At 45.4% G+C, this 17294-nt stretch overlaps 1 protein-coding gene across 1 annotated transcript in view; it reads right to left on the reverse strand.

The window, feature by feature from the left end:
- The window catches only part of LOC119386618 (uncharacterized), a 74031-nt gene that overhangs the window by 10244 nt on the left and 46493 nt on the right, over window positions 1-17294 (reverse strand). The window contains exons 9-12 of the mRNA XM_037653903.2: window positions 12491-12605; window positions 8930-9002; window positions 3130-3180; window positions 1215-1289 (exon numbers count right to left, since the gene is read on the reverse strand). Of these exons, the coding sequence (XP_037509831.1) occupies window positions 1215-1289; window positions 3130-3180; window positions 8930-9002; window positions 12491-12605 (314 nt within the window). The remainder of the gene's footprint in view (window positions 1-1214; window positions 1290-3129; window positions 3181-8929; window positions 9003-12490; window positions 12606-17294) is intronic.

Genomic DNA, 17294 nt, shown 5'->3' on the forward strand with positions numbered 1-17294 from the left:
CTGTCCTGTGAGTCTAAGCCATTGTGCTAACGAAAGTGGACAGTTTCAGGTGCTCTGGGAACTGCTGTGAAGAGGATGCTGCGACTACATGGGAGCCTCACCCAGTCATTGCCCTGATCGACTTGTATATGCCAAGGACTCTTGGTGCTGCACCTCTGGACCCAGCACCCGCTGCTCTCGTCACCCGTGAGATGCTGGCTTCATTGCCCTTCTTCGAATGGTGCCCCACAGGCAGTGCTCGTTCTCTCTTCCTGGGTTTTTCGCCACACAGGTCATGTGCATGGACATGGCAGAGGTGCATAACATCGAGGAATTTTCCACACCTCTTGTACCATTGGAACTTTCCCACGTTGGGCACATGTCTTGTGCCCCTTACTCATGACAGCCACTATATATGTTTCAGTATATAATTGGCACTTCCCCTTGCCCTTGTGCCTTACTCACATGTGGGATGGCACTCATGGTGTGGCTCCATCAACATCGCCAGGAGCAGCAGCAGCAGCAGCACTACAACAGACCACTCTTGAAAAGGAACAGATTATGTGCCACATGGCGCATCCTTAGTAGCTTTCATTCTTGCTATGCATCAGAAGGTACCCTTCTCACCTCCTCCTAGTGAGAGATGTCATCCGTAGCCAACAGGTGCCTTGTTCTCTAAATCTGAGCTCCCCTGTTATCTCTACTCTACTTACAGTTTTTAATGCACGAGAGATTAGCCGATGTTCATCCAACCAATGTGGGTGAAGTAGATGAAGCTGAACCTCAATATAGCATACAAATACAATGAATTTTCAGTTATAAACAAGTAAGGAAGGAACTGTGTTGCCATTCATGTAGTGTTACGAATATACATTCATAAAGAGTTTATATATATAACGCAGTCATTTTCGTGTCAGATGTGACTTGGCATTCGGCTATATACAGTCTATTACCGTGGCACATCTGTTCCGGGGGATCTGACCAGGAATGGACACATACCACACAACCAGTGCTCGAAGCTCTCTGTTCAGGTTCACACCCACTGACCCATATTGTAGTCAGCCAGTGGCGTGTGTTGGCTGTCCTCCTGGTCTCCGTAGCACAAGATTAGCCAATGCATAAAGCCAATGTGGGCAAGGTAGCAAAAAGAACTATCATTTTAAATTATAACAGCACACAGACCTGAAAAGTGGGAACTGAAAAACTTAGAAGCACTGACGACAAAAAAAACTCACCCTGACCCTGGAATGAGGAGCTGTGCAGTAGGCTCGCCTGCCTGGTGAGACAAGAAGTGCATTCCAGGATCCAAGCTGCATGCAAGACAAACCATACACACCACCCCAGCATTCAGTCAAACAGTGGCGCGCCACACAAGACAGATGCACAGACCATAATTAATTAACATAGCACATCTTTAGTTAATAGCAGATATCGTATCGCACAGGTAAATGGAGTGGCAACTTCATTTACCAGTGAGTAAAATCCTGGGAGTGTTAGTCAGTGCCACTCGTAGCTGTGGTGGCTGGCTATGAGGGATGCTCGCAGGATTACACACACAGAAATTCCCAACAAAGTGGACAGGGGAACCGCTGTAGCTCAATCGGTAGAGCATAGGACGTGTAATTCAAAACTTGCAAGATCAGTCCTTACTGGCGGCAAGTTGCAGTTTCGTCCACTTTCCGTTTATGTTGTAATTGTTACACTACAATTAAAAACTCAAACTACAAAGAATGTTTTATATATGCTTTCCTTGGCTTCATGAGACTACGAAAAGGCATTCAACTCAGGTAAGATAACAGCACTCTTGGGAGTACTTGAAACGCACGCGAATAACTTGCCAAGAAAAAAAATAAACAAAAGGGTGCCTGGGCAGGGTGAAGGACGCATAACTGGTGATCAGTTATAGCTATATAGAGTAAATACCAAACAATGGGAAACTCAGCCAAGAACGACAGAGGATTAGGTGGGGTGATGAAATTAAGAAAGATGCAGGTATAAAATGGAACCAATTCGTGCAAGACGGTCGGCTGGAAATCATTGGGAGAGGCCTTTATCCCACGGTGGACGTAAACACAGGTTTAAGTTTTGACAGATATTTTCATTACAATAAAGTTTTAAATATTGGGTACTATGAACAGTGGGGCTCACTGCAAAAATTTTGCTAGATTGTCTTCAGCTGCCCTAAGTATCATTGGCATGGCAGCCACAAGAGAAATTGATGACCAGCACAACTGGTTACGTTATGCCAAAAACAGAAACGGGTCTACAGGCACATTAACTCTTTCACTGTCAGGTGTTTCTGGCCGTGACGCACCCCCAGTGTCGGCTTGGTTTCGGGAATATCAGGGAAGCTTGAAAAGCATAGAAATGGCCCGTTGTGAAGTCAAGATGACATATAAGGATGAAAAGGGGATACAACAGCCTCGTTTGCTGTTGATAGCCGCAAGCGGGTGAAAGCAGCGATCGAGTCATGGTTCGGTGGAGAGGCAATGGCGTGTGCCTCTGAGCTTGACGTGCCGCAGCGGACACGCAAACAGAATAAAAAAAAAAATAATAAAGAGCCTTGCAAGCCCGCGGCAGGTGGCAGAACAACCCTTGTACCCGTAATCGCAGACTCTCCGCATGGTCGCACAGCTTGAGAGAGTAGCGTGTGCGCAGCGACCATGCCCCACAGCAAGGAAGGGTGGGTGCAGTCGCTCCGTACTCTTCAATACACGTACCAACACAGCAAGGGGCGAAAAATATGTGATTCTAGAAAGATTAGAGGGATGGCGCAACTGGTAGAGTCACGCTAAATCATGCCATCTTTGTGCTTTGGCGCAAATTTTTAAACGTACAATGGAGAACGTACTGGTACGTCAGTGACACTGCGGGGGAAACACGAAGATGTCCCAATACGTCAGTGATAGTGAAAGGGTTAATTAACATTAATGCACTGGTGCACTAAGAGATGCTAATTTCTGGCAGCAGTCAATGCAAGTAAAAATTAACATTGAAAATGAAAACCAGTTTGCTTATTTACTTGCAATTTATACTTACGCCTTCAACATTAGCCTCAGCTGACTGCTAGCCACGGCCGACACTCGTAATTTGTTAGCTCATAAGCACTGTTGCCAGCGAACACATATACACCCAAACAATGAGACGTACCCATGCAGCTGGTCAACGAGGGCATTCAGTGGACCAAAGAGTTTCTTGAGGCTGCAAGGCACAAATATGCTCTGTGAGTGCACCATTGTTCTCATACTGTTCCTATATGGGCACAGGCGACAAGTACTATCGCACTCAGTATGAGCTACATCACGCGAGCACGTGGCCGAGCGCTCTGCCAGGTTGTACAGTGGTGCCGATTATGGCACATTTTCGAGTTATCGGGAGAGAGTGCGGCTGTCCCTGCGAGCGCGCATCGCCTCCACCGGCTTTCACCCTCGCCCTCGTTTTGCTCTTTGGTGATATCAGCTTCGGAAATAATAACTTCGAGGATGTAAGCAATCAAGTGAGGGAGATGCGCGCTCGCACGAGCAGCCAAACTCTCTCCCGATAACTCGAAAATATGCCATCATTGGCGCCACTGTACAACCTTGCAGAGCGCTTGGCCACGCACTCGCATGATGTAGCTCATACTGAGCGCGATAGTACATTATTGCCACACTGAATTTTTCTTATTCGCTGTGAACGGGTTTCACCGGTTGAAAATATTACACCTGTTGCTGCTTGGCATAACCTGTGCCTTGAAATACTGGAACCCTTTCGATGATTTTAATCAGAGTGCCTGCACAACACGTATAGAGTGGTACATTCTTGAATGTACCTCAGCACCAGAGATTACGCCAGAATGTACCCTGACTCGCATATGAATAACTGGCCTGTTGGGTCCATAGATCAAATTTTCGTCAACTAATGACTGTGCTTGCAGCTATCAATGTGCAACTGTGAGTGTTCTTTGCTTTACTGGGCACAAGTTCGCCCCCCGAGTTTGTCTTTCACTAGCAGCTCTTTCCACACTGTCCTGACAACACGACAGTATGCATGACGCATGCAGGGTGGGTCTTTTATTGATGTATGATCCAGGTCTGTGATGCTTGTTACCGAGATAGCTGCATAATGCTGCCCGCCCTTTTGCATGATGCATGTGTGCAGTGTCATGCCTGTTCTAGTATAACACGTACAAGCGTCCAGACCAAGAGATTCTTTATTATTTGCAGTAAGCAGTGCATATCAAGCAAGACTGCTTTGCAGAAATGACTATTCTACAGAAATTGAAATGTTTCAAGTCAAATTTAAAAAGACAGAGTTAATGTAAACAATTGCCAGCATAACCTCAACAGCCAGTTGTAATTTGTTCTTCCTTAAAAGGTCACTGGGGTCTGCTCCCAGTCATATCAAACTCCCATGTTTTAAAACCTTTGTGTGGCCAGTATTAGAATACGCTAACACTGTTTGGATCTCTCACACATTAACTAACATTACTGAACTACAAAAAGTTCAAAGCAAAGTGATACACTTTATTCATAACAAACGTGCTGACTTGCCCATTGAACTTCTAGCGTCATTTGGTCTAGACACACTGGCAGTCAGAGGAAAGCAAGCTCCTTTAAAATTTATACATAACCTACTGTACAACCGCTTTAACATAGATTCCTCAATGTACATCACCTTCTCTACGTCCAGGATACCACACAATAAACATTATAAAATGTGACCAATAAATTTTAAGTACACAACCAGACGAGGACAGAAAAGAACACACCTAAGACACCCGGGCAATACATTCTTTTCTGTACTCGTCTGGTTGTGCACTTAAAATGTATTGGTCAGGGCTTACCAACACGCCCAAACTGCCACGATTATAAAATGCTAGTTGAATGCTTTTGCAACGCTGACGCACTTAGATATTTCTTTTTTCCTACTGCGGTCAGAGAGTGGAACCACTTTGACTCAATAATAGCTAACATTGAATCACCATAACCCTTTTGTGATGCAATAGAAAATAATAAGCACTAATGTCTAAAAACAGTTTTATGTTTATTAGGGGTGTGCGAATATTCGAAGTTTCGAATATTTTTCTAATAGTGTTTGCTATTCGATTTGATTTGCACTGGAATTTTATTATTCGAACTATTAGAACTTCCCAAAGACAAACACAGTCAACGTCAGATTGAAAGTGACCCCTTCAGATTTTCGAATTGCTTCACCTCATTACACTCTCGTGTTGCGGCAAAGCTGCCTTTCAAGCTCCCTTACGGTCGACCATAGCCAAGAGACCGTCAACGTCCGATTGGAAGTGGTTCCTAGATTTTCAATATGCTTCACCTCATCACACTCCCGCTTTGCGGCAAAGCTGCCTTTCAAGCTTCGCTACGGTTGCAAGTGTATTAACTCAGGAAAACGCTGGTTCCAACATGGAGATGAAAGATGTGGCAGAAGTGGGGGCTCAATGATGTTTTGGACCTGAAATTTGGCAGGAAGTCCAAGAAACCGGACGCCGAAGATTTTTACCATCCAAAATTTCAGATGTTATATATCGATGTCTATGAGGCAGGTTTGCAACTCCTGATTTGAAGGGATCAACTTCAACTCACTTTCGACTCACCACAAACTGTGAAATCTTCCCATTTCCATGGCTACCTTGCTATCCAGTCGCTATCGCACTGTTCTCAATGACTGGCTGAGTGAATGCATTTTGGGGCGAGGGTAGGGAGCATGGCACACACTGCATTTCACTCCAACAAGGTCAGATGGTGCCACCATTCTGTAGTAGTAATGGGACCTGCAATTATGTAGCCATAGCAAGTAGTTTTGTTATACTTAGGGACCAGTTTCCTCCACTTAGCTCCATCTTTTATTTTGTCAACGGTCTGCCTTGTAACTGCGCCCTTCATTTACATGTGACAGTATAGCCAATTGGGGCACTTGAATTCTCTTTTTTTCTTTTTCCAGCAGCACTTTCATTTATGAGACCACATGCTCTTAGAGACCACAGCTTTTGTAGGTGCAGCTCAATCACAGTTAATCCAATGGCTTCGTGATGGCTTCAACTTGACGTTGCAACTGCTCTTATGCTAACCCATTTTTTGAATAAGAGCATGCCAAGCCACTTCGAGAAAGGGTGCTATGCAGGATGGCTCGAGTTTGGTGAAACTCAGAATCTTTCCAAGCTCTGGTGACACCCCCTTCTAAACGAGCTAACAGTACGAAAAGGTCCAATCCGTCCCTCAGCGCACGCTGCGTTCCATTGTTTACGATGCAATACGGCATCACGCTAAGGGCGGTCGACAAAGTTGGGTGCTGCCTTCAAACCAGAGGCATCTTCTTTCATTTGTTTGTCTTTCCAATGAGTGCGGAAGTGCATCCATGCAAGAAAAGTGTCAGAAACTTTTACCAACGATATTTTTTAGAGGTACGGGCTGTTTAAATTCATATTCAAGCGTTTAATGTCTGCACTAAGTATCGTTTAAAATAATCAGCAACGTCACGTCTGAGATTAGCTCCAGCCGAGCGCCTTACAACACCGCGGCCGGAGTTAATAGCCGAGGCCGCGTGTCTAATCATCATGGTCGGCCTGTGAATTCTAGCGCATTGCTCCGCCGGCAAGCGCCCTCTTTGTCCTCTTCTTCATCGTCTGCTCGCCCCCCGCGCACGTGCACCCGGCTGATTAGCTTATTGGCTGGGCGATATACCTAGCTAATTAAGTCAGGACATGCTATGACCAAGCTAATTAAGCCACGTCATGCTAAGACCGAGCTAAATAAGCCACATCTTACTAAGACCATGCCAATGAAGCCGTGTAAAGCAAAGACCGAGCTAATTAGGGCCGTGATAATTCACCCAATGTTAATTATGAGTACTAATTAAAACCAAGCTAATTAGGACCTTAGTCACTAAGATCACGCTAATTATGATTATACTAAATAGTCCTATACTAAATAAGACAATGATAATTAAACCTGAGTAATTAAGGTCGTGTTAATTAAGTAATAACCAATTAAGACAGAACTACTCTATATCATGTTAATTATGACCTAGCTAATTATTATCATCAAAACTGAGACCGAACTGACGCGGTCCTCGCTCCGGAACAGACTGAGTAGACGAGCCACCCATGAAATACAAAACATTTATAAAATGTTTTATAGAGGTTTTAAACGTTTTAACATTTTATAGAGGTTTTGTGTTTCGCGGGCACGTAATAAGCTGGAAGAAGCTAGGTGATCAGAAGCTCCGCTGATGGCTCCAGCCTTGCGCAAGTAGTGCAAGCTGACCAAATTATTTGATATGCAAAGAAGCTGCCGCTTAGCATCCACCGCGTGAAACGCTTGACAGTCACACTGGCACTATGACAGTCATGAGTTGAACTGGGGCCTTCTCAGAATCAACGGGCTTGTACCCGAGTTTGCGCGTCAATCAGTTTGATTGACGGACGCCGACAGTGGAGGTTGGATCCGCCTACCGTGTTTGCTCTTGCCGAGAAGCAGTGCTCATGGTGTAACGCCAGCGAGCGGTGCGATTAATCTATGAGCCTAATCGCACATGCTATGAACACACGCACGAAGAACTAAAGGTTATATATCATCACGTGGCTACGATGTCTCACATTCTATTTCACCGCGCTCACAATGTACCACTCACCGCCATGAAACAAGCGCCCCTGTTGGCATTTGAAGCGAGAAATGTTACTATTTACTTATTTGTGGAGGTATTGTTTCTACTGATTCATTATGCAGAAAAATCTTGAGACGTGTATTGTGAGTAGCAGTAACCTGTCCATTTATTTATCTGTAATATTCCATAGAAGTGAAAGGAGCTGTATGAGAGTGCTGCGTGTGTGCCCTGTTGCCTTTGATAGTGGAAATTTCCATGCTGCTGGTGGAACGAAAGAACTTGCCCGAAAGAGGACAAACGCCCACGAACACGCCTGGGGGAGGCGCGATGTTCAGTTGGCAAAAAGATCACACGACAATCACGCTGACATCACTGCACTGTTGAAATGCTGACTGAGTGGCGACGCTGATGCGTTCGCACGCGGTGTTCCTTTGAAAACCGCCACAAATGCCGCATATGCATTTGTGACGCCATGCTCATTCTTGTAGCCGTTTTTATCAACACCACTAGTGCGCTACGCACTGTACGCACTGTATTCCTGTCATGACTGCCGTAGTGTGAGCTCAGAGCAAACTCGTGTTCCCGAGAAGCACGGGCCATCCTGCACAGCACCCCAGTGGTATTATGTAAATGTTCATTAAGTGGAATGTCTATTTCAGCGTGCAATAACTGGATAGACTGGAGCACCAATCGCCACTATTGGCGAGTGGTGCTCATCTGCCAACAGTCAGGCCACAGCCAATGCCCTGAAATGAACAGTCCACTTTTACCCTTGTACTATTATCTTGCATTACTACCCTTGCACTTACAGAATAATACAAGACTTCATGCTAGAGAATTGGTTACTATAAAACCCATCTTGCATTTTTCTAGCGTAGTGTGACAGGCAGAGGGTTTCAGGCACATGTATATTGTCATGTTGACGTAGGCAGCAGTCAGCGTGTCAAAGATGAAACTTTATTTGGCCCAACTTGTGGCCGGGAAACGAAAAGTCACACTACAAGCAATACACACTGTGCGCTGATAGCGGCGAGCAGAGCGTCGTCCGTCGATAATCTGATCTTCAGTAATGCGCGTTGGTATTTATACATGCAGCATAGAAGGTTCTAGCTTTATTGCTGGCACTTGCCAAAGCTCTCGAAAAAACTAGACTATTCGCATCCTGCGTGTAATCTTGACAGAATGATCTCAGACAATCGTGAAGTTTCACGAACATTGCAGCGTGGTCAGTGCCGAGCGTTGCTAACAGATTTTGTGGGTGAAACTCGAATACATAAAAATAAAACAAGAAGTGGGCGTGGCAATATTATTAGCATAGATCAGTAGCAAAAAATTACGTTAAACTCACGTGGCCTTTTGGTTGGACTGGCAGCTGTGTTCCTCCACAAGCACGACATTGCCACTTCGCACGTCCACCCTCACTAGACAGAACAGGAAAAGAGGGTAGGCAACGTGTAGTTAGTTACTGCGTGTAACTCCTTTTCACACAGACAGTAAGTATACTATTAACCTGATGCGAACTGATCAACAAGTGTATGCTTATCTCAATTACCTTGAGGAGAGATCGTGAGCAAAAACACAAAAGTGAACCAACGCCAAAGTTGCGTTGACATTATCATTTCTTTCTTGTTGTACAGCACACGAAGAATGACAACACAAGAGGGACAGTACACACAAAGAACTAACAACCAACAAAGGTTTTGTTGAGATGCTAGCGCAGGCGAAGAGTAATGAGACCAAGAGCTGCAAGTTCCAAAGACTAACTGAAATTTCATTCTTTTTCCTCACGACTGTGGAGGGCGTCCTTGCTGCTCCATGGAGAGAGGAATGCCGATGGCTCTAGGTTCCAGCAGAGCCAGATCGAGTGCACCGCAATTTATTTCCACAGGGTAAAATTTATATGCTCGCACAAAGCCACCAGAAGAACTTGTGACCCGTGGAAATAAACCTTTGTTGGTAGTTAGCGCTTCATGTGTCGTCTTGTTCTCATGTTATTCGTTACACAACACGAAAATTATGTATCAACCCTTACACCCACCAACTCCTTATGGCAATGAGAGTTCTGTAAGCATAGAATTAGCATTACATCTTTAGACATTAAGGGAGCTTTCTAAAATTTCTAGGGCAAGTTCACAGGAACTTTCTGGAACATTTGGTGCCACACAGCACCAGACACTGCCTGTTGCTTGGTGACTGAAGCTGCTACAATTTAGTAGGGTTTGGGCTAGTTGGTGTCGGTGATCCAGAACGTCGTTTTCTATCTGTGTCACATCGCAGTGTACAAGGACACAGGAAGATGAAAAGTGCACAAACACAAACTTCCAGCTGCTACAAATCCCTTGCACTCGCACGCTGTACGAAGAAGGGTGGACAGAACTAGATGGGAAGGAAAAGGATAACGTAGAAATTCCATGATACAATCCCGTTTCGTACCATTTCCTGGTGTGAGATCAACAACGGCAAAAAATGTGTTTGTTTGTTTATGGGGGGTTTACGTCACAATAACCAACACAGGCTATGAGAGATGCTGCAGTGGAAGGCTATGGATAATTTTGACCCCAGGGGTTCCTTAACGGGCACTGACATTGGGCAGTGTACATACCTCTAGCATTTTGCCTAGGGGTGTGCAAATATTCGAGTTTCGAATTGGAATCGAATAATACCTAATCGAATCACTCGATTCAACTTTCAAATAGCCATACGCCCATCACCATGTCAGTAACTTGCAGAAACTAAGCTACAGCTGTTTTTCTTTGGAGTGACTATTTTTTGAGTTGCTAAATTTTTACGTTGATGTTAGTAACTTTGTTTCATGTCAGAGCTTATTACAGTGATGTATAAAATAGTTTGGAAGTTTCGAATAATCTGACAGGACGAATACCTGAAATGCGACAAAGGCCAATGGTACAACTTTCCTTGGGTGAGGTGGCTAAAACTAACGCTAATGTATACTTAAGTAGGCTTTCATTAAAAGTTTCACTAATATCCAAGCTCAAAAGCGAGAGCATGTTTGTTCTACAGAAGATTCTGTCATTTCCCCACGTAAAAAATACATAAGAAAACTGCTATGCCCTTCACAAGATTGCTTCTGAAACGATGGCACAGACTTGGTGCGCAGGTCAGTCGCGCATATCGCGAGCGCGTAAAACGTCCCGACATTGGCTCGCAATATATTCAGTGATTGGCTTCACATGTGGAAATTTGTTCACGCTGTGCGGTCGCCACTACCGCACCACACTCCTCGTTCACAAACTCCTATCATTCTGGTGCGAAGTTAAAACGCTGCCGTGAACAGGTGCCAGTAGATTTTTGGGCCCGGAGCACTCACAAGGATGAAGCACCACATTACCCATGTCAGATGAGCCGTATTGTGCAACCAGAGGAAAAAAGAAAAAAAGAAAGCTAGCTACCGTAGCCCCCTCTGTTAGCCGTTAAGAGTGCCACTGCTGACTGGAATGGCAGCTCTTCTGTTAACATGCCTGCACCCCAATAACAGCTGGAAAAAATAGAAAAATGAAAGAAAAAGAAACCGGCCCGAACAAACGCGTAATAAAGCTGTCACCATGCCACAGCCAAAGTGTGGTGACATTCCATTTCATTTCTTTGTTATTTCTTTCAACTTTCAATCAAATTTTTTTGTATTCAATATTCAATATTTTTTGTCACTATTTAGCACTATTCGATTTGAATTCGATTTGAGATGAAATTTCACTATTCGCACCCCCCTAATTTTGCCTTCAGTGAAATGAGACCATTGCAGCCGGGAGAGAACACAAACAATGATCCAGTAGAGCTGCACATCACCTTATATACTAGTGAATGTGCTCCCGTATCACTGCCATCCCTATGGTGACCACCCTCCTACTAGCAAAATGTGGGACACGTTCAACATGCCTAACGAGAGGTACTGACACAGCACAATGAGAAATTAACTACAATAATTTATTTCTTAACCTTTATTTTCCCTGGCAACATTTTGTAATCTCTGAAACAGGGAAATAAGAGTAACTGTTAAGTTCAAATACATATCTGCACAAACAGAACTATTTTATACATCACTGTAACAAGCTCTGACATGAAACAAAGTTACTAACATCAACATAAAAATTTGGCAACTCAAAAAATAGTCACTCTAAAGAAAAACAGCAGTAGCTTAGTTTCTGCAAGTTACTAAGATGGCGATGGGCGTATGTTTAACCAGTCCAGGGTCCTGCCACCCGCATTGAGAAGAACGGCGGGATGACACACGCAGCTGGTGCCAGAAGCATTTGTAGCTGCTGTGAACCACACGGCTAGCATGACCTTTTTGGAAGCTTGGGGTGCTTGCAGCGAACACATCCTCAAACAGAGTGACCAGATGCAGCCAAAACCAAGCTGCTGCCAAAAAGTGCAAGACATTTTGAAGGCTTTCTTGGCCCTTGTGGCACGCGGGACAATAGCCCTCTTTGTGGGACAATCGCACAAGTCGTGGGATGGCTGGTCACTCTAGCCCTTCCTATCTTGACAGCCTGTGCAGCATCCACGGTGGGGGTCGTTGCAGGCATACTGCTATTGGAAGAATATCGTAAATGCCTTTCGTGTTATTTCCTTTCATTGCAAAAGCAATAACAAAAGCATGATGCTGCTCCCTACCACCTATCTGGGTGTTACCAATTCAAAGAGGCCCCTGAGGCACAAGCCTAGATAGCTCGTGTATTCAATACCTACTCAGCTGTTGCACGATCTCCCGACTGTTGTAGGCATATAAGTTTGCATTTAGTATGTTTGTCCGTTCCCTCGTTTTCATTGTCCTGCTTATATGTAGACTGTAGTTATGGAATGCTACCAACTTTCTTAAGTGTTAATTGGGAGTTCTTCTAAATATGCCTACACAACCTTGCCAAACTTTCCGTTTAGTAAAAAAACTCACCTCTCATCAAGTATGGGATCAGGGCGAGAAGAGCTGCCTGCTGCAGGCTCTCACGGTCACTGAGCACTTCCGCACCCAGAGGTGTCTGGTACTCGGTTTTGGTCACCACAGCACACTGGGGATATATAGGCAGTGACGTAGAAGAAACGACACAGAAAGAAAATATATAATGTGTGCTGTACATACGAAACAATGCAGACAAAATAAAGGACAGTTCACACTAAAACTCTGCTGCATCTCTGTGTTATCTCCATAATTGCAACCTCCAATCTATAAACACCAACCAATGCTGTACATGCTGTGATGCTGTACACCACTACAGTGTCAATGATGGTAACAGCTGTGGGTGGAGACTATGGAGGAGCCGCCCCCCACCGGACGGCTTCATGGGAGGCAGAGCTCCCACTAGCGCCAGCCCTGGGATATTTTTTAAGAGATTGGCTTGGGTCCCCATCCATTGACAACAGATAGTTGGCCGTGCTGTCTGGCAGCTATTTCACAAGGGGCTGTTTATGCCCACTTCTTTTTCCTTTCAGGCTTTTAAAATTTGGATCATGTGCCAGTGTCAAGTAAAACATTCAGTGAAAAATGCCTCTCAAATGGATTTGTATGTGCAGAATTATGTTGTACAGTTGAAACCCGCAATAACGAAATCGGCGGGGAAAGCACAAAATTTCGCTCTTGCGGGAATTTCGTTGGCGCGGGAATGCGGCAGAAAAGACATAGAATTTATAAAAAACGCTTTTTATTTCCAGAAGTCAGTAAGTTTGCTTTGGCGGGCCTTGCCATGCAGCAATTTCATGCCTCTCGATCGGGAATCTCATTTACCATGGCACAAAGTTCCCCCCACGCACTGGTCAGTGACGGCGGCACTGCGCTGTCACCAGTACCGTCATCAAGTGCGCCTACAGGCGAACCTTCTTCCGGCTCCGCTGGATCAGCGCGGATCAGCATAGAATCGTGGACAGCGAGCTGCGCGCAACGCCGCATTCTTCGGCGATGTCTGTTTTTTTTTCCTGCCCTTTTCCACCTCACTGATGATTGCAGCCTTATCTTCCAGCGTGATGAACTTCCGCTTTTTTGTTGGAGGCGGCATCTTCGCAGGCAGCGAAATCGGACGAAGCAATCGCAACGCACAGTTCACGTTGCACCAAGCGACCAAGCAAACGCTCCACAAATGGCTCCACACACGCGACCAAGTGCGCGCAAAGCCGACAAAGCCAAGCACAGAGCCAAGCGATAGTTTTGCACAAGTTAAGTGTAGCATGAATGCATTTCAGCAGTTTTCGAATTTGGTAATGTTGCAAGAGTAGATTATTTGCGCACACGTGTTACAAAAATTTTTTTAATGAGGGACTGCGGTATGAATATCTTTCGTAGTCGCAAGTTACGAAATGCACTGACTCCTATGGGCGTTCGCCGATGCTCCGAAAATATTTCGTTGCGGTGAGAATTTTGTTCCCTCGGGATTTCGTTATCGCGGGTTTCGACTGTATCGATGAACAACTGAAGCGACAGCTTATGCTATGACAAGTTAAAAGAAGTCTTGAACCACGTAGCGACTGCTTTTCAGAAAACAAGAATGCTTCTGAGAATACAAAGCATTCCCGACATAGTCAGTCAGTGAATGCTTTCGCAAAGACTTGCTCGCCAATAAAAAAAAGTGTATTTTCTTCATTGTCTACAATTGGGTACCGTATACGACATGCCCAACTATAAAAGTGCCGAGAAAAGATGGCGCGCATTTTTTATTTATCGGCAAAGGGTTGACGTCTTTGTGTAAATTGAAAAATAAATCTGAAGTCTCCCACTAGAGATCTTCATAATGATATCGCTGTGGCGGCACCTAAGAGACTCAAGTTATGTTAAGTTTTTTCACTTGGAAGTTGGACACGCTCTCTCTCTCTCTCTACACACACACACGCACGCACACACACGCACACATATATATACACTGTAAGGAAGATGTATATATTGTAAGAAAGATGCCTGGCCGGAAAAACACATGGCTGGTGGCCATCGACCGCCTTCGCGATGCCGCCAAGGCATGGCATGCCTACGAAGGCGTCAGGCAGCAGTCCTGGTCTGAATGGTGTGCGAAGTTGACGAGTCTCTTTCCTCCCCTTTCTCATGCCTGCGACTTCCTGCCTGCCGAATGAGTCTCTACCACGCATTTGCGAACCACACCACGACAGCGGTGCAGCTCGGGCATCCACCGAACTGCCCTCCTTCAATGACTGAGATCGTGAAGGGCACAGTCCCGACACTGCATCTGTGCCCTACGACCCCTCCAAAGAGAGCGTCGTCAACTTCCCTGCCGGTAGCACTCACCCCAGATGCTGTACACCCAGTGATGCTACCGAGGACTTCTGATTTGGAGCAATTTTTGGAGCAGCAATATTTCCGTTTTGGAGCAGCAAAATTTTCATCTTGGAGCACTTTGGAGCAGATAATTTTGCATCTGGGAGCACTCTGGAGCAGCGAATTTTACATCCTGGAGTGCACTACAGAAGCATATTGCAATAACATTCAAGCAGCGGAATATTACTATGGGGCTCTTATGAAGGCTAGAAATATTTCGATTCATTGCAAATCTCATGGAAAAAATCATCTCAGGAGAACTCTATACTTCACTCGCTAATGAAAAAATAAGGGCTCATGTAGTTGAGTGTTCTGAATTAACCTCTTCGGCGATTATTTTCGACACTAGCAAATAAACAGAATACCAGATCAATAAAATTGCACTTTATGAAATAACACTCTAAATACATCTTGTGGTTATCAGCAGACATTGTAGACAAACGCCGTGTTGTACAGCAGCGCCTCAATGCCAAAGAGCCACACTGTCCCTAATGCATTCCCCTAAGAAAACTCCAAGGCGAAAGCCAGGTTCTTTTTCTTCTCGATCGATGGGTTGATCCTCCCCCTCATTCTCTGCAAGCTATCTGCACTTCACCTGGTTTTGCGCTAGCTCCATGATCAGCGCGCCGATTACGGAAGCAGTGTAAAGCGACAATGTCGTGATGGCGTCATCACGTGACATCACGATATATGACGCCATGATGACGTCACAAGTGTTGACGATCTATGACGTGGTGATGACGCCATCACATGATTATTTTTTGCATCAATCGATTGACGCCTCCGACGGTCAATTTTCGTGTTTGATAAAGCATCTGATGCTTTCGCATTAATATTGCGTATTGAACGTTAACAACCTGGCCTTAAATACCAAACTGTCCTCCACCATGTCACCACCTTGCCATGCGCGAAACAGCTTTGCTTATCATCCACTTCACAGAGTGAAATGGCTCCTCAACATTTTTAAAATATTTATTGTGATAACAATTATATGGACGCTCTGCGCGGATTTTTGCCGTCGCCATTGCCGTAATTTTCTGTATAAAGACCAAATTAATAACATTACCACGCGCATTCTACCCATGGGTAAAAGCTCGCGAGCGCTGGCGACAAACGCGGCTGAAGCGGAGATTAAGCTAGCCGGCCGTCTGTCTCCGTCGCACGGACAGCGCATGAGAGAACATCTTCCCGCGTGCGGGCCTGCCGTCGATTGCTCATCAAAAAGAGAGGAAATGTCCCGCCCGTCTTTCGTAAGGAGCATGAAAGGACGCCAGGGGAGCGGGGGGGGGGGGGGGGGGGGGGGTGAGGGTACCGCATCGTTCGAAGGGCGCAGTCGCTTGCGCGCGTGCCATCTTGAGGCATCAGGAGACGGCTCATAAACTTGCTGTGCTCTCAACGCTAGAGAACTCAGAGCAAGAAAACGCTTCGGTTCCTGGAGCGGCCATATTCCCTTAAACCAGTGTTTTGTTGAGTTACGCGAGATCGAATCCAAAAGAGTTAGCTGCTAGCCTTACTTCGTTTAACAATACAATTTGTTGGTATCGCATTCATTGCTTCGCCCATAAGTGAAACTGAATTTTTTTACCCATCAGCTATTGACCCCCGAAAGCGAGGGGTGGACGTGTAACATGGGGTAGCCGCTTCACTGTGGGCCGTCAGCGACGGGCCCGCTACTGACAGCTGCGTATTTGCGGCTGCTCCGACCAGGATATATGCTTTTATTAATGAGATGACATTTTTAAAAAGCAAGCAAAAAATTCGAATTGGAACCCTAGCACGTGAGCTCGAAAGGGCAGGGCCTTTTAGGGGGTATTTACCGCAGAGTGATTAAACTCGGACGTGCTGGTATAAGCAATTACGAAAAAGCTCTTCCGAATGAAGATCCATCGATAAAGTATATCTGAGGAAAAGTGTGAATGCGTTTCCACCGTTCGTGTGCTCTTCCATAAACGCGAAGCAAGGAAAATTCGATATTGTTCCATATACATACTGCTAGCAATCCCAGATTTCATTCCACGATGTCTGGAAACAGAAGTGACAGACATTTTAGCAGCACACATGTATTAGTTATTACTGAACATTGCTTTCCTTACGTGCCGTGCGACACTTGAAACGAGCTATCAGCAGCGTTTCTAGAACAGACGACGTCCGCCGATGAATCACCGTCGCACTTTCTTGCTACCGAGAGGCCTAGACATCACGAGCCTCTGCGGAGAGTGCGTTTTGCTGTCGAGCCGACTTGCAGAACAGAAACTGCGTCGGCACCGTGCATGGCATCGTGGCTTATTTGGGACGCATGCGCGAGCGCTATTTATTCAGCGGAATAATTCTTGGTCCATGGTTGCGACTTTGGCAGCCCCAAGATCAAGCTGCACATGTTCTGACGTGCTGGCCGTGCGATCGACGTGCGACGTGCTGGTCGTGCGAACGGGTGCTGTGTCTA

Source organism: Rhipicephalus sanguineus, chromosome 3, assembly GCF_013339695.2.
Source record: "Rhipicephalus sanguineus isolate Rsan-2018 chromosome 3, BIME_Rsan_1.4, whole genome shotgun sequence".
NCBI lineage: Eukaryota > Metazoa > Arthropoda > Arachnida > Ixodida > Ixodidae > Rhipicephalus > Rhipicephalus sanguineus.